This window comes from Camelus dromedarius, chromosome 8, assembly GCF_036321535.1.
Source record: "Camelus dromedarius isolate mCamDro1 chromosome 8, mCamDro1.pat, whole genome shotgun sequence".
In the NCBI taxonomy this organism is placed as follows: Eukaryota; Metazoa; Chordata; class Mammalia; order Artiodactyla; family Camelidae; genus Camelus; species Camelus dromedarius.
This window is the reverse complement of record NC_087443.1, coordinates 55,179,700-55,199,833: the sequence shown is the minus strand read 5'-3', so window position 1 is coordinate 55,199,833 and position 20,134 is coordinate 55,179,700. Positions and strand designations below refer to the sequence as shown.

At 48.0% G+C, this 20,134-nt stretch overlaps 1 protein-coding gene across 1 annotated transcript in view; it reads left to right on the top strand.

The window, feature by feature from the left end:
• The window catches only part of TLL2 (tolloid like 2), a 118,714-nt gene that overhangs the window by 81,081 nt on the left and 17,499 nt on the right, over positions 1 to 20,134 (top strand). The window contains exons 9-13 of the mRNA XM_010974377.3: positions 1,709 to 1,824; positions 6,685 to 6,787; positions 13,344 to 13,460; positions 14,490 to 14,635; positions 15,138 to 15,333. Of these exons, the coding sequence (XP_010972679.3) occupies positions 1,709 to 1,824; positions 6,685 to 6,787; positions 13,344 to 13,460; positions 14,490 to 14,635; positions 15,138 to 15,333 (678 nt within the window). The remainder of the gene's footprint in view (positions 1 to 1,708; positions 1,825 to 6,684; positions 6,788 to 13,343; positions 13,461 to 14,489; positions 14,636 to 15,137; positions 15,334 to 20,134) is intronic.

The following is a 20,134-nucleotide window of genomic DNA, read 5'->3' as shown; positions in this document are numbered from 1 at the left end:
ACAGGTCCAGTAATCTTTTCCAAACTCCCAGACCAGACACACAGTTTGATCATGGGACAGAGTATTTGAATTAGGGGTCATCTTAGAAAACTGGGCTATCACTCTTTATTTTTTAAACATACTGCTGGCTCACTCTCAAAGGCACGGCCATGCTCAGTCCCTATGGGTCGGTGCCACTTCCCTCCCAGGCTGCTGTTCTGGGAGCTCCCTAGACCATCTGTGTCCTGAACCTGCGCAGAAAAGGCCTCTGGTTGCCCCAGCTCTTGTGCAAAGGACAGGGCATGCAAAGGACCGTGTGGGACTGCTCCATCATGAAACTCTAGGAAATATGTCCATCCAGCTATTAGTCATCTGGGGGCGTGTTAGGGCTGAAATACAGAACACACATATCACATAACCTTGCTGAATTGAAAGAGAAACCTTATAGCATTCCCTGGGAAATGCCACAGTATTTCTTTAGTTATAAATGTATATGCCTCTTACTTCCCAAAAGGATTCCAGGCAGCTGGTAAATACCATGGAGCCATACAGTCATATATCTGTTCTTGCAGAATGTTGATGATTATTCTAAAGTAATTTCCATGGAACCCTCGGGGGTGTTGACTGCTGGGCATAATCCTCATGATGCCTGGCAGTTGTTCGGTAACGTGATACTGAAGCCCCGATATCCAGGATTTCCTGAGGCTGACGATGGGCTGTTCTCCCCATATCCCTTCCTGCAGCTCCAAAAACTGCATCTTCAAGTAGTTTCAAGTAGTAGCTGAAAGTGAAGGTGGTTGCTCTGCAGAGGTTGAATTAAACGTAGGAAAAGGAGCTAAGGACGCTCGTTTCCCACACCTTGGAGGTGGCCCGTGAGAGGAGGGTGCTCAGCAAACCAATGTCCCTGTCTTTGGGATCTGAATCCCCAAGGGTGAGGGGATATGAAACCTGCAGCTTCCAAGCTTATGCATACAGATACCTTTTTTCCCCTTGAGGACCAATTAGGGGAAATGTGCTTTGCATACATAGGACTAAGTTCTAGGCTCCAGGCAACCATCCAACATTCAGGGGCAGAATAGCCTACTGCAGAATATTCCAGCTTCCTGTGCCTCTGGTCATTTTCCTCTGTTTCCTTGACTATTCCATCTCTCTTTCAGAGGTAGGGAGCAGAGAAAGAAGAGACAGGATTCAAATAGCTGAAATAAGTTTCAAAACGTTTCTTTTTCTTTTTGCTTCACCTCCTTGCACTTCCGTATTCTCTCTGCCACGGATGTCATTAGTGGTCATTATCATGGCTACTATGAATGAAACACCCACTATGTGCCAAGCACTGTGCTGATCCATTTCATGTCATGCAGATGATTTCATTAACCCTCTAGGTAGGTCTCACCCATTTCACAGATAAGAAAACTAAGGCCCAGCAAGACTGGGAGATTTGCCCACCACCACACAGCCAGCTGGAGAGCCGAGATTCAAGCCCAGCTCTAAGCTGGGCTCAATCCTGAGAGCCTCAGAAGAAACCCCTGGGGTGTTACTAGGAGCACCCTAGCCCGATTTTTGCTTTTATTAGCTAGAAAAATGTCAATCTGCCTGATGTGCTTTTTGCCAAGGTGTTCCAAGGACTTAGGCTGGCAAAGGGGCGAATTAGTTCAGCAGCCCTGTCCAGGGAGTTGCTGGGCAGGAAGCGTGTGTGCCTGCCTGAATCACACTTGTCATTTTACTTGTGCAGCGTGTGGGGAGACCCTGCAGGACACAACAGGAAACTTTTCCGCACCTGGTTTCCCGAATGGCTACCCTTCTTATTCCCACTGCGTCTGGAGGATATCGGTCACTCCGGGGGAAAAGGTAGGCGTGAAACCATCTCAAGAAATGACAGGGCATTCCTTGAGTGGGGCGAGGTGTGAGGAATTGGTATTCCTAATAGTAGCAATAACAGCTGTTATGTTACGAGCACCTACTGTGTGCCAGTCACTGTGCTAGCTTGCTTACATTCATGATTTCTGGACTTTTCTACCAGTCTCCTACACACAAATGGAAGCCTATGTCCTAAATGTCCACATAAGTTATAAATCAAGCTCACAGTTGGTTAAACAAAGTAGGCTCTACCCTCCTACTTTGATAAATACACCATTAGAATGCCCTGGAAGGCGAGGATCCACTTTAGAATTTCTTGGCACCTCGGAGTGCTGTTGTGGAAGGCTGCACTGTGGGGAGAGCTAGCCCCAACCACAGCTGGACCCTGCTCCTCTTCCCAGCCCCCGTTCCACCTGGGAGCACCCATGGTGACACCCCAGCCCACGATCCCAAGCACCTTCCACTCCTACCTTGCAAACAGCTGTTCTTTGGCTCCCCCTCCAGTAGAGGTGGACTGGCCAGGTGTACTGTCCACTCTTGGGAGGGTGGATCCACGTAGAGGTCTTTGCACACCCTGGAAGTGTCCTCAGAGCTATTTGAACAGGGAATTCAGTGTCCTGGGCTCCTGGAGTGCAGTCTAGGAGCTGGGCAAGCTCTGGGCGGGCACATTCCTTCAGTTCTGAAGATTCTGTGACCCTCTAAAGCTGAGCCCTGGTCCAAGGGTGGTATATTCTTGACTGCTCTGCAGGGTACATCTCCTTATATCCACCATGTAAACAAGGAATCTGAGGCTCCGACATTTAAAAAATTGCCCACATTCACAGGAAGGTACAGAACTGGGAACTGGGGCTTCTGCACCTCGAAGTTTGTATTTTCTTCCCTACACCTCTCTACAAACCCAGGGGTTCTTCAGGCTGTCTCAGCCTAGATGCAGCTGCCTTTGAAATGTCCTCTCTGCCCCTTGAGTCTAGCTCCCTACAGTCACACCTGCCGCAGCTTGTCTCACGGTATCATGACTGCTGGCTTATTGGGCTGCTCCCTTTCTAGACCCTAAACTCACTGAGCACAGACATGGTTCACCCCCAGGTCCCAACACAGCACCCCCAGCACCCAACACAGCCCATGGGCACAGGTCACACGTTAAGTATTTGTTGAATAGATGTGTGGGTGAATGAGTGGCTGAGTGAAAAACTTACAGGTGGAGATGCTATGGGGGATGTTGGATTTTCTGGAGCCTGTAGTTAATCTTCAGGTATTCCTAAGTCATGGCTTTTTAAAAATGTCCATTTAAACGTTAACGTAAACATGTTGTGATAACTGGAGAGAAATAATGGCGAGGAATCACTGTGAGCATTTTCTACGGGCTGGGCACTGGTCCCAGCATAGCCTGTGGAGTCTCTCATTTAATCCTCATGACAACTTAATGCGACAGGTGCTATCACCTCACTTATTTTGTAGGTAAAAAAAAACAGACTTGCCTAAGGGCGCTCAGTTTCTTGCAGAGTTGGGATTTGAACCCAGGCAATTTGACTCTGAGAGCTTGGATGCTTAACCATCATCCTATATTCCACAAAGGGGACAGGCTAGTATACATTTGAATATGCATTCATATATACACACACACTCACATGCACACATAGACACATGTGCACATACATAATACCCACATGCACACATCCTTCCTCTGACTCTAAGCATTTATGACAGTGTGGTTGTCATCTTGAGCCTATGAGACTTCAGACCTGGCTGCCTTGGGCAGATGTGCTGTCCCTGTGCCTGCAGGAGGCATTGATGAGAGGGAGGCAGGAAGGAGAAGGAGGAAGGGGAGAGAGTTGGTAATCCCTAAACTGTTGAATTGCCCTGAATAGCAGAGGCTATGTGATATGTTTGAATTGCATAAGATTCAGCAAGCCTTAATTATTATTGCTGACTGGGGGCAGGGAGAATATAATATATCGTTGAAATTCCAGCACCAATTATTTCATTTCTGCTTCACCCGGACTTCCCCTGAGCTGCTGGTAATTAGCAAACTTGATTGATTTGAGCATCACCTCTCGTTCATCACCTCTTCCCCTACGGTCTTTATGGTTCACTAACACACTTAAATAATTAGCCTGAATCATTATCCGCTCATTCAGATCGTGAATGTGTTACCAAGGAAGTTGTAATAACATTTCCTTTCTGAAATTTTAAAACGCAAAGGCTAAAGAATTATATTGCAACCAGCTAGCACAGATTACTGAACCCTTCCTGATTTCTGAATTCCAGCACCTGAACTCCAGCACCATGGGAGAGACAAAAGAAATCTAAGTTTCATTCTCTGTCTTTAAGAGACTTAGAGTTTAGTTAGGGTCCCCTCTTCACACCTAGGGAGTCTGATTTAATTGAAGGAGGGGCATTTGCTTGGCACCCGTAATTTTTTTAACTTCTGAGGTGATTCTAATTCACAAGCTGGATTGGGAACCACTGGTTTAGTTTGAAATAAGAGTGATCTCACACACACACACACACACACACACACACACACACACACACACACTCCAAAACACAGGACATGTGCTGGCCTGTTATTTTCCAGTCCTACCTTCATTTCCTAGGAGATCACAGACCTTGTGGAAGAAGGCGCTCCTTGTCCTAAGATCTGAACAAGGGAGCTGGTGGACACGCTTGATGCCAATCAAGACAGGCAGGCTGAGAGAAGAGCTCATAGTGTGTCCAGTTTGTGGCGCACCAAGCATACACTCAGTGTGGCTGGATTTTTTAAATTGCCATTTATCGAGTGCCTGTTATGGGCTGGACATAGGACCACACACGCTATACACAGTCCCCTCCACAGCCCAGCAGTGTGCGGGTTGTTTCACAGATGAGGAAGCTAGAGACCCAAGAGGACAGGTGTTTTCCCAAGATTCCAGAGCTGGTAAAGGTAGAGCTGAGAAGAAATCCAGGTCTGCCTGCCTCTAGGAACGCCTGCTCTGGAATCGCTCTAAGAGCAAGAGGGGGAAGTCCCAAAGAGGGAAAGATCCTGTCCATCTGGGGATCAGGGGAGGGCTCAGGGAGAAGGCCTGGGAGGGCCCACAGCATGGATAGGTCAGGGTGCCCAGGAAATAAGGTCACATAGGATGGGGTGGTGGAGGCTCTGGAAAGGAAGCTGAGTTTCATTTATGAGATGGGGGCAAAGGGAGCCACTGAAGTTTCCTGAGCATAGAGGGATCTGGTAAAAGTGCAAGACTGATCTAGAAGACCTAGTATGCAGCATGGGTGGGGGCACAGCAGGGAGGAGTTCAGGAATCATCTCAGCAGGAACGGTGCAGGGGCAGGGAGACTGGCTTGGAGCAGGGACATGGACATCTTAAAGGAAGAAAGTCGGCCAGCACTGAGATGAACAATAGAGGCAAAGCAGAGATAACACCACCGTGTAGCACTGCGTGGTTGGGGTGAGAGGGTCACCCACAGACAGGGAAGCCAGTAGGGCAGAGGGGCCCTCACAGACAACAGGGAGCAGGGAGGACAGGAGCCGCCAAGGAGCGAGAATGGCGGGGAGGGGCAAGGCAGATGGGTGACAATCAGAGAGGAGAGGTTCAAAGCAGAGGGGCCACAGACGACAAGAACAAACTCTGACCCGCAGCCCTCCAGCCTCAGGGTTTACTTAGAGGGACCTGGGGCTGTAAGAATATAAAAGAAAGTGGCAAATGGAGGGGGGAGAGTGAAGATGCCAGAAAAGGATGAACTGACTGAGAGCAAGTCCTCCCAGGTGAGAATAGGCATAAGACCAGGGGTGCAGCTCCTGTGTGCCGAGTCCGCAGGGCCCCCGCCCTATCCACTGTTTGTGGACTGAGGCACCCGCTGAATGGCCTCAAGGATGTCCAGAAGAACTGCAACCTTCCTTCTCAGGCGCTCTGAACCTCACCACCCCAGCCTCACCCCTGCTGCCCCTCATTTCAGACACACACACTGTGACCTCAGCTGGACCCACAGTACAGTTCCCCAAATGGCTCCTTTTCTCTACTCATGTCAGTCCCTCTCACCAGAATTCTGTCTAGCCCTCTCTCTGCCCCTTGGACCATTACTCCCCTTAGGTTAAATGCCACCTCCTCCGAGAAGCCTTCTCCAGTACCCCCAGGCAGGATCGAGTTCTCCCTCCTTGGGGCCCAGAATGCACTCTCTGTCCATCCCTGTCTTTTCAGCATTTATACTGCAGCGTTCTAATTGGTTTGGCATATATACCCTTCTCTCACTTTCTGAGCTCCCTAAAGGCAAGAATTCTTTCTGTCTTGATTAGCCAACACAGACTGGCACGCAGTAGGTGGTCAACTAACAATGGTGGAATGAATGAATGAAGGAGTGAACGGATTAACTGTAGGAAGGCTATTAGACACACCGCACCTCAGAAGAGTGAGGTCACAGCCAAGGGGACATCGATCGCAGAGGTGCTCGGATGCACTCAGGCTAACCCCAGACACTTTAGAATGATTGATGATGTTTTAAGATCTTTTCGTATCTCTAAGCTTCACTGACCTCTTACCTCCTTCCAAATCCCCAGTCTCAATGCATCCTGGCCAGTCTTTTTAATGCATCTTGCTTTCTGTAAACCACCTGGAGACTTCAAAAGCTCCAGTTATTCCCCAGACAGAACCAAAGGACCCATCTCCTCTGTTTACTCTCCATCCTGTTTAAGGTTTATTATTTAATGTCATGAGGTTTCCTGTGAGTGTGTTTTTCAGAGGACACTCCTACTGTGGTCTGAGAGCTCTGTATGCTAAAGGGTAACGTGAGAACACGGGTATGCGAGATGTAGCTTCAAAACTCCTCAGGCTTTGCTGCCAAAACTCACTTCACCGTAACTCTTTACAGATCATCTTAAACTTCACATCCATGGATTTGTTTAAAAGCCGTCTGTGCTGGTATGACTACGTGGAGGTCCGGGATGGTTACTGGAGAAAAGCCCCCCTTTTGGGTGAGTTGACTTCAGAAAACATTAAGAGAGGGTGATCAGATGTGCTCTGCAATGCTGTTAATGTTTGGAAGGGGCCATCCTGCCGGAGTCACAGGAAGCTCTCAAGGGTCGGCGTCATTGTAAAACTCCCAACACTCCATTTGGCCACACATGTTAAAAGCTTTTAAAATTGCGAATACTCTTTGACCCAGCCATTCCACTTCTTGGCATTTATCCTAGGGAACTAATTAAAGAAGTGTGCAAAGCTCTCGCTACAGGGATGTTCACTGAAGCAGGAAAAATTGAAAACAATTTAAATATTCAACAGTAGGGGTTAGAGGAATAAATTATAATACATCTTTTCTATGGAAAACTATCCAGCCATTAAAAATAAAGTTGGAGGGGACTATTTATTTATACAGAAAGATGTTCCTTGTGCATTGCTACACAAAAAGGTGTTGCAAAACAGGGTATGCAGTAGGATTCCATTTTAACAAAAATACGTGTGTGTATGTGTGTGTGTGTGTGTGTATAAATGCAGTCATTACAAAATCAGATGCCATGAGAGATAAGGTGTAAATGAATGAGATGGGGCTGGTATAATAAAGTAAGAAGTGGTGTGGAGTGTGGCAAACTAAACAGGAAACATCCTTGACCCAAATTACCCAAAACAAAATTACCTAAAACATTGTGCAGGCTGAATTCGACTGGAAGAAATCATTTTGTGATCTACAATATAAGTATTAAGTAAAATGAGAAATGTAAATAAATGACACACAGCAGTTATTTCAGGAAGATGGAGTATTTTTTTTTTTAAAAATCTGTTCTGTAGGTTTTGGTTTAGCTGTATTTTCTCATTTTTCTATGATGAGCATGTATTCTTTGGGGGAGATGAGCAGTGCATGAACTCATCCAGGAAAAGGCAGTTTGGACCTTTGAATGAGGAGGCAGGGGACAGGTGGCACAAAGAGAAAGGTCAACTCACTCAGGATTGGTCACCAGAAGAGAAATCTCTCAGGGTGACCAGGGAAGGATGACGTCATAAAGAGGACCCACCAGTCGGGACTATGGACAAGGGGAATCATTTGGCCCAAGAATGTCACCCATGGTAGATCCAGAGAGAGAAGCAGGTTCACAAGGAGCCAGCTGGGGGGGGGGGTCTCAGCTGAGAGCGGGCTGTCCTCATTCTTAGCATGCTATTCAGGGTGGGCTTCTGAGCTGGAGCAGCCTGAGTTCTCAGTGAGAATTTTGTCCCGGGCCTATCTTCACGTGGGCAGAAAAGCCATACTTACTACACTTCAAGTGACTGGCCTGAAGACAGCTGCTATTGGGATAGCTGACTAAAGACGGAGGCAGGAAGGAAAGAGCTAAGCTGGGGATTTTCACTGCCGAATCGAGCCCAACTTCATGTCAGATTCTAGGGTAGGCAGAATAGACTGGGAGAGAGGGTCTGGCTGGACCCAAGTGGGTACCAGGTTACCACTGTTAGGAGGGTCAGTCAAGTAGTTGATGGTTCAGGAAGGCAAGCCAAGAAAGTGATCACCAGGTCAACCATGGAGGACAAATGGGTGATGCCACCTGATAGCAGGATGGAGGCTGCCTGCCCCGGATTTCTGCTTCCTGTCCAATGCGAGCCGATGCCCTGTGTGCTAGCACCAGAGGGGGTGGGGCTTTCTAGGAAGTGCTGATTGGGTGCAGCAAAAAGACAGAGGGCTGCTTTCCCAGGAGCAGAGGTTCCCAAACCTGGCTGAACACCAGCATCAGCAGCAAAGATGTCTTTGAGTTTAGATTCCTGGGAGACTATTGACTTGGAATTCCCACGAGGAGGGTCAGGGGCTGATCCCACTTACCTATAAATGTCCGTGCAGGTGCGCTTGTCTAGTACCAAATCCATAGAAAGGGGACTCATCAAACTGGAAGTGGTTACCTCTGAGCAAGGAAGCACGAAGTTGGGGGGCAGCCTCATGCTTTGGTTTGGACACTTCTGGATTATTTGGCTCTTTTACAAGGATGCATTCAAGTGTTGTTTTATAATTAATAGAAGAAGCTGTGTGGCAGAAGTTTCATGAGAACGTGGAATCACAGACTACTCATCCTGGCAGGGACTTTAGAGTCACTTAATCGCACACTTTCATGAGAAAAACCACACTGTCCAAGTGTGGACCAACTCACTAAGGCCACACAGCCTGCTAATGACTGAGATCAGGTCAGAACTTAGATGTCCTGCTGATGGGGAGAGGGGGCTGCTGAATCTGAGGAGGAGATCCCTATAGGACTGTCAGATAAAGTGCATGATTCATTGTTTATCTGAAATTCAAATTTAACTGGGCTTCCTGTATTTTTGTTTGCTAAATCTGGCAGCCCTATACCCCCAGGGAATGTGATGGACTTTGAAAGCTCAGGAGGAGGAAGCTCTCTGTTCCTAAAGTTCCCTGGAGAGGGCCAAGGCACGCTCCTGAGAATGGGCACAGGCACACGGATTTCCAGCCGTTCCCTTTCCTTAAACTTGAAACAAGGATTTTCTCACCACAGATCCTGGGAACTCTGACTACACGTTCATTGATTAGATGAGGCTTTTGCTGTTCCTCGTTGTCGGTGATGGTTTTTGGGGGTTTTTTTTTTGTTGTTTTAGCTCATATTTTTCACACTTTTGCAGTGAGTGTGTGAGTGTGTGTGTGTGTGTGGATGTGTGTGTGTATTGGGTGTGCTGCAGCCAAGGCATGGCCCAGCGCCTGCAACCGTCATTCTTCATTTGCAGGAGTTCTCCTTTGCCAACTATTTGGCCTGCTCTGATGTTTCCAAATGCAGTTGTTAGTGAACTTTTGTGTTTGGAACAAGTGCATTGTGTGGGCCGAGTTGGTCCCTGGGAGGGGTCAATGCCATGAAATCTGCCGGGAGGAGGCAGGTCAATGCCCCTTTGGCAGGAGGCAGAGCGGATTAGGGCGGATTGTGAAAGTATGCATCTTGCTCTGAAAACCCGCGCGTTGCATATTTTCCCAGGGCAGTGTGTGAAAATCCAGGCATAATGGACACATAACTTTTTATGAATGAACCCTTTATGACTCCCCACGGAGCCCACTTGTAGTGTCCTCATCTGCATTTCCTCTGCTTGATATCCTTATTAAACTCCTCCTCCAAAGGCAGGAACCAGATTTCAGTTTAGGAATTTGACACCTTTTCTCTCGTCCAATTTCTCTCCAGCCTGTTAGTCTCCTTGGGAGGAGGCCATTGGGACCCGGCTTTTCACATAGCGATTAAAGGGAAATGTAAGTAGATTGAGAGCATTTCACGGCTGCTTAAAGGTAGCAGATTGGTTTTTCAGTTTCAGGGGTCACTTCTGAGATGGCACCTAGAGAGGGGAGGGAGGTGGGTGCATACAGAACCCATCCAGTGATCTGAGATACCGTCCTGTTAATTGGATTCCCCTCCCTTATTTCTGCTAGTGGAATTACTTGAACAATGCACTTTTGTAGGCAGAACCGTCTTTGGGCATTCTGTACCACCACAATACACACAAAAGCCTTTTTTCCCCCTTTCCCTGAAGTGGGGAGGGAAGTTCAGAAAGGCCAGGCTAGCCAATCGCTGTCGCGTGGCCCCACTCCTGGGGCTCCCTGGCAGGGGCAGCCTCCCAAATGAGCAGAAACTATAGGGTGAGTCAAACCGCCAAGCCTGGCATTGCCACCAGCTTGCTCTATGGTTTGAGTCTTTGATCGTCATTCCTATGTGTCTGTTTCCAAACTGGGAAATGAGAATGATGATTACATCCCCAGAGAGCAGACTTGGTGTCTACTGATCCAAAATGTGCTGTGTTGGGAATTGCCCCTTCGACAGAGAAGTTCCTTTGGATGGTGGTGGCGGTGATGGTGACGATGATGAAGTAGGTGAGATTGCCAAAGTTTGAATCCAGCTCCCACTTACAATCTTGAGCATAACTCAAAATGAGTATAATGCAACTCCAATTCTCCAGTCCTCAGTGTTTTTCAGAAATGAGATTAATAATAGCACCTAATTCAAAGGGTAGTAGGGAGGCAAATAGATAATCCATGTAACGTGCTTAGGACAGTGTCTAGCATAGACTGGCTCAGTCAAAAAGGAGACTTATTAGAACCATTATAGTGTAGATGAAAATGTGGAGACATCAATCAAGGGACAGTGAGGGTTCCAGTTAAGAATTACAAGGTGATTTGGGGAGATGTTGCTTAGAAATAATAAATAATCTACCAAGTCTATCTCTGCCAAGGTAATAAAACACACCTGATCCTGTAATTCCTACCTCCTCTGAGGTACAGAGCAGAGGTGGGTTGTTCAGTGGCCCGGGGGTAGGGGTTCATCTCATCCAGTTGGGTTCTTAGGCAGCAAGGCAGTGGAAGTCCCTCTCTCTTTTGGAAACGTCCCCAGAGGCTGTGACAGCTGGGGTTTTAAAAGGAGAAACTTGGACTTGAAACTTGATTTGGCTGAGAAAGAGTTCCTTTTGTGAACCAGCATTGTCCAACTGCTGCTGAGTGGCTCCGGCTCCTCACTGGTGAGCAATACTTCCCCGTGCTTACATGTTGTTTTCCAAGAACTAATTGAGACTAATTGGCCATGTGCGAGGAACCTCTACTGAAAACATAGAGGTGTCTGATGGATTTTTCCTTGCCGAATTCTTGGCAACAGTTTCAGGTCATCTCCCCTAATATTAAGTTCCCTCAATCCAAAAGGCTGCAGGTGGCCTGGATCGGAAGGAAGAGGAAGGAGATTAGCGGCCTCTACCCCCATGTCTCCCCAAAGAATGTCTGCCACAGTTACTCGTCAGGAAATGTCTGTAGTGGCATTTATTCCTCCTCCAAGCTCACTCCCCCATTTCTCAGCAGCAGAGGTATGGCTTTAAGAGGTTGATCCAGTGGCTAACACAGTGCTGGCAATAAGCAAGTATTCCTTTTGAGATAAAATTCACACACCATACAACTCATCACTTAAAGTATGTAAGTCAGTGGTTTTTTGTATGCTCAGAGTCGTACAACCTTCACCATAATTTTAGAACATCATCATCTCCAAAACAAAATCCATACCCACTAAGAGTCACTCCCCACTCTCCCTGATTTTTAAATGGATTTTTGAGTGACTCATGCAGTCAGTGCTTGGCAGAACCATGGACTTCCGGTCCAGATAGACCTTGGCTAGTCTGTGTTGTAAACTCATCAGTATGACTCAGCCCATCTCCCGCCCCATTCCCATCCCTGTTCTTGCCCTGGCTGCCATTCTTATGTGGCACTGGAAGTTATATGGCCAAGGATTACCATGCTCCGGGAAGGCCCGGCCTTCCCCCTTTTCCTCTGTGAAGGGTCCAAATTTCACACAATGTCCCCATGTGTCTAAGAAATATACATTTATTTGTATTTTTAACAACACAAGTTCAAATTATCAGCCCTTTTCCATCAGGTTGTAGGAACTTAATTGCAGTCAGTTTGTGTTTCTTCCACCAGGCTGAAGGCACACTTTGTGCCAGGGCATGGTGGCTGGGAAGGCATCCATATTCCATCCCACTGGCATTGCTGGGACGTCTTCATCCCCCTCTGCTCTCCAGTTCTCTGTCCATCTAAGTGGCTGCTGTGCCTCCCCTTGTCCTGACCCTAGGCCAGTTCACAATGGGGCCGAGTCCACACCTCCTCAGAAGGCATTCTATCGGAGATGTTCTCTGGCTCCCAGATCCTCTGGGCTGTGGGAAAGTCGATTCCGTCCCCTCCCAGGAGCCATGTTGCTGCCATCAGGTCATGCTTTGCCGGAAGAACCCTGCATGCCCGTCACCTGGCCTAACATCTTAACAAACCGTGTAGATACTCCTCTTCTGACCCCAGGTGAGACATGGGGAATCCAGGGTCTGGTTTGCCTCTCCAGGCTCTAAGGACTGCCCAGGGGGTACAGCTCGCTGCTTCTCCCAGCAACTTAAACCTCCTTGGGGTCTCTACCCTCCTCCCCTCCCAGGGCACAAGGCCCTTCCAGAGGTTCCATGTGCCCACTCCAATCCCCTCCCCCACTCCGTCCCCTTGCTCCTCCGTCCTAGGAATCTTTCCAAGATGACAGGGGTGCGGGAATGTGCTCTTATTCATTGTGTATTTTCCCAAATCTTTGGTAGTGTGACCAGGCTTGTGAAATTGAAAAGCCAAGAAGATCTGATTTCGTGGTCATATGTCCTCCGGCAACCCTTCCCTACAGCAAGGAAGACATAGGCAAGCCCCCAAACAGAAGGATATGTATGTAATAGAAATTCCAGGGAGGCCTTCATCACTCTCTCAGACCACCATCCCTCCACACCCTCAGCATCTCAGCAAGAACCAGTGGGAGGCAAGGGGGTGCCTGGGCGACACTCTGGGTACTTTGACTGATTGGAGTCTGGAACTCTCCTGGAGGAGACACACAGGTGTCTGACTGTTTCCATCCCAGCTGTTCATCCTGTATGTTCTTCAGGATGAGCTGTCACAGAGAGGGTTATCGCTCACCCTGTACCACATTTGAAGAAACACTGCCCTCTCTCTGCCCTCATTGAGTCCCTTCTTGCTGCCTGCCAGCAGCCTGACCGTGCTATTTTGCCTCCCAGGTAGGTTTTGTGGTGACAAAGTCCCAGAGGCCCTCATCTCCACAGACAGCCGGCTCTGGGTGGAATTCCGAAGCAGCAGCAACATCCTGGGCAAGGGTTTCTTCGCCGTGTACGAAGGTTCGTTCATGATGCAATGTGGCTCCTGACATGCTCTGTCCCTCGTGTGCAGCAATGTGTCCCTCTGTGGCAGCTGCCAGAGCTGTGAGGGTGGGCTAGGCTGGGGAGTCCACTGTCCCCTTCCCCCGTGTTCTGGAAGCTGAGAGGCCAGCTGGGCTTGCTTCAGGACAGGTGTCATCTACCTGTCACCGCCCAGCTGAACCCTCACTCCAGTCCAAAGGGGATGGTATTGAGGGGTAAAGAATCCCGTGGAAATCAAAGCAAACTCTGAATTGCTGGGTGACCCTGGGCGAAGAATCCAGCCTCTCTGAATTTCATTTGTGAAAAGAGGACTTTGGACAATGTCCAGGAATTTCCAACTATATTTCTTGGAAGGGCCTCTGAGACCCCCATGGTGGCTGAGTTGAGGGAACCAATAGGTCTGGGTTGTGGCAGCCACCACCAGGGCAATTCTGTTCTGTTGGTTCTATATATTGGGTTTTTCTAGCTAGTTACCCTTGTGCCCACCCTACCAAAGGAAAAGACTAGATAGTCATTAAGGCCGCTTAGGGGCTTAAATTGTGATTTTGGAGAGGCCAAAATTTTGCTTTTATAGAAGAAATAGTGTGCGTGTGCGTGTGTGCATGTGTGCATGTGTGCACGTGCTCACTCACACGTCTGTACCAGCAGTCCTCCACCCTCTGCATTAGAATCACCGGGAGATCTCAAATGTCACCGCGGCACAGAGCTTCCCAGACGTGCTTGATCAGAACTTCTAGGAATGTGGCCCCGGCTCCCCTAGCTCGAAAAGTCTCCCAGGTGACTGGATGCACAGCAGAGGCAGAGAACCACTGCTCTACATGATTATTTTCTTTATATGAGAAAAATTCAGAGTTGCAAACAAACGAAATTATGCCCCTCTGGGCAAGTCTTGGTTGGATGGAAGTGAAAATGTTGGCAAGTGGAGCCACCTAGTGGTGATAAGTGGGCACCCAACTTCCTTAGTAAGCTTTGACCTGGACTCCCTTCCTCCGGGCTCTTTTTCTAAAGCTACCTGTGGGGGAGACGTTAACAAAGACGCGGGTCAGATTCAATCTCCTAACTACCCCGATGACTACAGACCTTCCAAGGAATGTGTTTGGAGAATTACGGTTCCCGAGGGGTTTCACGTGGGGCTGACCTTCCAAGCTTTCGAGGTGAGTACAATTTAAGATTTTCTTCCCAAGGAGGCAGTAAATACCAACTTTTGCTAGACACTCTGCTCTTTAAAGATGGGTTCCCTTTTTTTTTTTTTTTTTTTTTTTTGATCGATAACAGGAAACAACAGGAAACTAAGAGGACACTTCAAGCCCATGGTGCATTTTGCCGGAACATCTAGTATCAGAACCTCTTGCAGGCTTTCAAATCGCACCCGCCTCCTTTCTGAAGGCTGCTGGAGAGGGTGGGGGAATAACCGAAGTGAAAGTCTAGGGTGGGATCCCAGGATGTTTTGTTGACTTGCTCTTTCCTGCTTATCATCACTTAGTCTCTTTGCAGCTTGATTCACCCTTGACTTGCACAATTAGGAGGCAGCTTGGAAAAGCCCAAGACACACTTGGGTCGTTTTGCCTCTAGGTTTTTGAGAGTGATAGTTGGGTTCCTTTCATAAATCAAAAACCTTAAGGTGAAGCCGCTGTCTTCCACTGTTTCTCTGTTTAGATCGAAAGGCACGACAGCTGTGCATACGACTATTTGGAAATCCGCGACGGCCCCACGGAAGAGAGCGCCCTGATTGGGCACTTTTGCGGCTATGAGAAGCCGGAGGATGTGAAGTCCAGCTCCAACAGAATGTGGATGAAGTTTGTGTCCGATGCCTCTATCAATAAAGCGGGCTTTGCAGCCAATTTTTTCAAGGGTATGAATCAGCAGTTGTTTCCATTTTAGTCACAGGAAGAGGTATTAACCCCCTGGCTTTAAGAATCACAAAACTCTTACGGAACCTTCACACCAAACAAGGTTCCCTGCAGTGGGGAGGCAGCGAGCTGTTTCAGAGCTGTGAGTAGATTCCCCAGCAGAGTTCCCGGCTGACTCAGGAACAGGCTTAGCCTGGGCTTCTTTCTATGTGGCAGAAAGTTGTGGTGCTGCACTTGGAAAAGAGGTTTGTAAGTTTACAAGGGCAACTTAATGAACCTTACTGAAACTAGCTTTGATAACTATGTACATGTGTAGTCACCACCATTAACTGAGCACTAACTGTGTGCCAGGGACTGTGCAAGGTTTACATGGTGTCATTTAATTCCCAAACTAACCCTTTGAGTTGGGTTAGGATCACATTTGATCAGGGTTGAGAAAGGCTGCTCAGGGTCACTCAGGTAGTTAAGTGGCAGATCAAAGAAGCCAAACACAGTCTATTCCTAAGCTCAGACTCTAGAACATTGCCTTGCATTCCCCGTTGTGGGCCAGAGAGGCAGCCCAAGTCTTCAGCTCCTGAAGGATCAGCTCCGAGTCTACAGGCCTTTCTCAAGTGCACGGGGCTGGGGAGGAGGCTGAGAGAGTGTGGTGTTTACAGAACAAACCTCCCAGCTGCCTTAGGGACCTACTGCTCTCAGGAGTTTCCATAAAACCGGACCCAGAATGGTGTGGGAAGACCGGTGTTCCTGGCCCCAGCAGAGTGGGCTTCCTAAGACTCCACTGAATGAGCAGGTCTTCCTTTTCTGCTGGCCCTGGAATTCCTCAGACCACATCCTGAGAGGATATATTGGATATTCCCCAACGCATTGTGACTGGGCGCCCACCAGCGCATCAGCAGCCAGAGTGGAGATATCCAGTCTGCAGCTGGGGTCCCCTGTCCAGTGGCTGCTTTCCCTTTTTCCCTCCTCTCCTGGGGCTCCTAGCTGTGCTAACTCAGAAACCCTGGTCTCTTCCTCACTCCCAGCCTCCCCATATGCCTCCTCTGTAGCCCCTTCTCCAAGGTTCTAGGTGAGCAGATAGTGTCAGAAGAACCCACTTCAAGCCGTGTGACCCTGAGCAGGCAGCCCTTTGTCCTTATGGAAGCCTCAGTTTTCCTCTCTGTGAAACAGAGAGAAGGAAATCTACCTGTTTTACCCAACCAGCTCTGAAGCCCCAATGAAATGATGGCTGTGGAGACACTTCATAAGCTGAAAAGTGCCACACAAGTATGTGGGACTGTCAGTTTTTTCTGCTTGGAGGCATCTGGGGACAAGCAAACCCAAACAGAAACAGAACAAGAATCATAATGCTCTTGAATGATTGGAGACAAAATTTAATTCTTTCACAAGCAAAAACAAACAAACAACAACAAAAGCAAGTGTATTTCAAATGCAGATCAGCTCATGGTTCTAGTGTGGCAGTCCTAATTGAGCTGTCTGGAAATTCACAGCCCCCATCCCACCCTGGCCCAGCCTGCACGTGCTGGGGGTCTCCCAGCCTGGAAAGACCCTGTCTGATTTAGGAGCAGCCACACTGGCTGGGTGGCCTTGGGCAAGTTATAAAACCTCTCTGAGCCCCATTCCCTCCTCCTGTAGAAATGGCACTACCATGTATCACAGAGTTATTGTCAGGAGGAAAACTAATAGCATTTAGTGAATACACATGGTATCATGTTTAGTCCCAATAATTGTCTTTGCTAGAGAAGGAGCCTTGGAAGTGGTTATTTTTCTCTCTGGAAGAAATGATGCGACAATTCCTTCTTGCTGTCACCACGTATCAGTTTCTTATCACTGCTGTAACAGATGACCACGAATGTGGTGGCTTCAAACAACACAAATGTATCATCTTACAGTTCTCCAGGTCGGATTTCCCTGCCTTTCCAGCTTCTAGGGGAGGCCCCTGCACTTCTTTGGCTGGTGGTGCCCTCCCATCTTCAGGCCAGCAAGGTCAGCCGAGCCCTTCCCAGGCTGCATCTCAGACCTCTGTTCCCATCTTCACGGCTCCTTTTTTGACCCTGACTCTCCTCCTCCCTCTTTCAGTTGTAAGGACCCTTGTGGTTACAGTGAGCCCACCCAGATAATCCGGGATAATCTCCCATTTCAAGAACCTGAATCTATCACATCTGCAAAGTCCTTTTTTGCCACGTCAGGTTAAGGTAATGGATTTACCGGTTGGTTCCAGGATTATGATGTAAATGACTTTGGGAGACCTTATATTACTTACCATGTCACAAATAATCGTGAGATTTTATTCTAGTTCTGTTTATTCTAATTCTCCTGTCCTTCTCCTCCCCGACTTCCACCCCTAGGTCTGTAAATTAGGTGTTGGGGCTTCTTTCCAGTAAGGTAACTGGTAACAAGTTGGCCCACCCATACCTCATGCCTGGTTCTGCTCATGATCAGCATTACAGTTTTTAGAGCACCAGCTAAATCTGGAGATTAGGGTTGCCAGATTGAACAAATTAAAAAATAAAACGTTTTCCCAGTTAAATTCAAAGTTAGTATAAATATGTCCCAAATATTGCATACCATTCTAAGAAATAATTGGTTGTTCACCTGAAATTCAACTTTAACTGAGGCTTCTGCTTTTTTGGTGGCAACCCTGCTGGAGATGCCAGTCAGTGCAATGGAGAAAGATGTTTCTCTGTGGGATGCTAAGCTGGTTCGTAAGGGACTGAGTCGAGAGCCTTGTCCTGCTCTGAGTAACTGATAACCAGCTCTGTTTGCTGCTTAGAAGATGCCATCTTCTCCTGCCTCCACATTTAACATTATTCAGTCATCAGAAGGGCTGTGCTAGGGGCTGGGGACAGAGGAAAACATGGTCATTGTCCTCAAGAGCTCAAAGTGACAAAGAAGACCTGTGAGCCAATGGGCAATGGTATTGTGTGAAGTGAGGACCTCAGAGGGTACCCAGCCTAGATACTTCAAGGACGTTTCAATGTGCAAACCTCTTTTTAGGTGCCTGTAGAGGTGTTAATTGCGGCCCATCCACATTAACTTTGTGCACAGGCCCAGCTTGATGTCTTTTTTATGCCAAGAAGGACAGCAGAGAAACACATTTAGACAAGAAGAAACATACAGCATTGACCTTGACCCTGGATCTTAAAAGAGGAACCAGGTCTGGTGGAAACCTCGTTGGGACATATTAAAGGAGAAGGAAAAGACGTCAGTTGAGTGTGCCCGAAGCGGCATTTGTGACCTCACTGTGTCTTCAGAACAAGCCCTTGCTTGGTGTTATTATCACCCTGACTTTAAAGGTGAGGAAACTGAAGTTCTGAGGTGGAAGAGCTGGAACTAGACCCCAGAGGCATAGGACCTGGCAGCTCATTCTCTCTCCTCTAGAGAGACCTGAAAGCCGCGGGAAGTAAGGTGAAGGGATGTGAACTTTCCATTAGCGTTGTGATTTGATTCTGACACCCGTCCCCTTTCTGCCTTCTCCATGCCTTGGGAGCATAGAAAAAGGGCCCTGGATTTACATCTAAAGTTCGAGTTCTAGTCCTGCCCGCATTTCTTACCAGCTACCTGCTCTCAGGCAGGTCAGTTTTCCTTTCTGACACTTGATGCTACCAGCTTTGTTCTCCATCTATTTCCAGAGCCAGACCCACAGTGGCCTCAGTAAACACTTACGGGCCAACGGATGAATGAAGAAGGCTCAGATTCCTCATTTGTGGACTGGACTTCTTGCTCCCTGCTCTGCCTACCTTTCAGGGTTCCCAGGAGGATGAATGAGACCAGAGACCATAGTGTCTAAAAGAAATAGGAGACAAGTCATAAATGCAAGCCATATAAGTAATTTAAACTTTCTAGCAGCCAACTTACCAAATTAAAAAAAAAAGAGAGAGAGAGAGAGAAAGGCAGAAAGAGGCAAAATTAGTTTTAATACTATATTTTATTTAATTCAATATATCAAAATACTATCATTTTAATATGTAATCAATATACATACAATTAATGAGAGATTTTATGGGGTTTTTCTTCACTCCAAGTCTTGGAAATCCAGTGTGTTTTACACTCACTGCACACCTGCATTTAGACAAGCTACTTTACAAGTGTTCAGTAGTCACGTGGGGTCTGGCCCAGGTCAGCACCCGTCTACAAGCTGGACACAGCCAGTTCCTTTGCCAGCCTTTTTCCAGCAAGGCCGTCAGTAGGATGTCCTGTGAGCACACAGCGGCCAGTGCATGTGTCAGGACTTCTCCAGTGAAAGAAACTGGAAGAGTAACTACAAAGGCCACACAGAAGAGGTGGACCAGCCAAAGAAACCCTTGCCTTGGTGCCAGCTGGCTGGAGTCTCTGCCCAGGGCCCAGCTGGCACATGGCACTGACCAGGGTGCCAGTTGGCCTCCTCATCACTCTCCTGTGCCAGATGGAAGTCCCTCTCGGAGCCTGCTGGCTGGGCAGCAAGCAGAGCACCTCGCGTCTCTGCTTCCTTTGGGAGGTAGCAAGTGCATTTGAGGGTTGGCAGGGCCACGTCGGTCCCTCGCTCCCCACATAAAGGATGTAAGGATTTACCACCTTGATCCCCACATTCCATGGTCCCAAAGCTGATGGCCCTTCATGGGGTGTTTGATGTGGGGGACTGGCTTCCCTCAAGGTACTTGAGAAGCTTAGGGATGTGCCCTGCCTTCCCTTTCCTTACCTGTCTTTGAAACAACTTGGGGGATCTTACCTGGGCCATGTCATTATCTATCCTCAGAACGGTGCCTTCTTTCAATGAAGAAGGCATAGAAGCCAGAGTCCTGCTATGCGAAGCTGACCTCTGTTCGG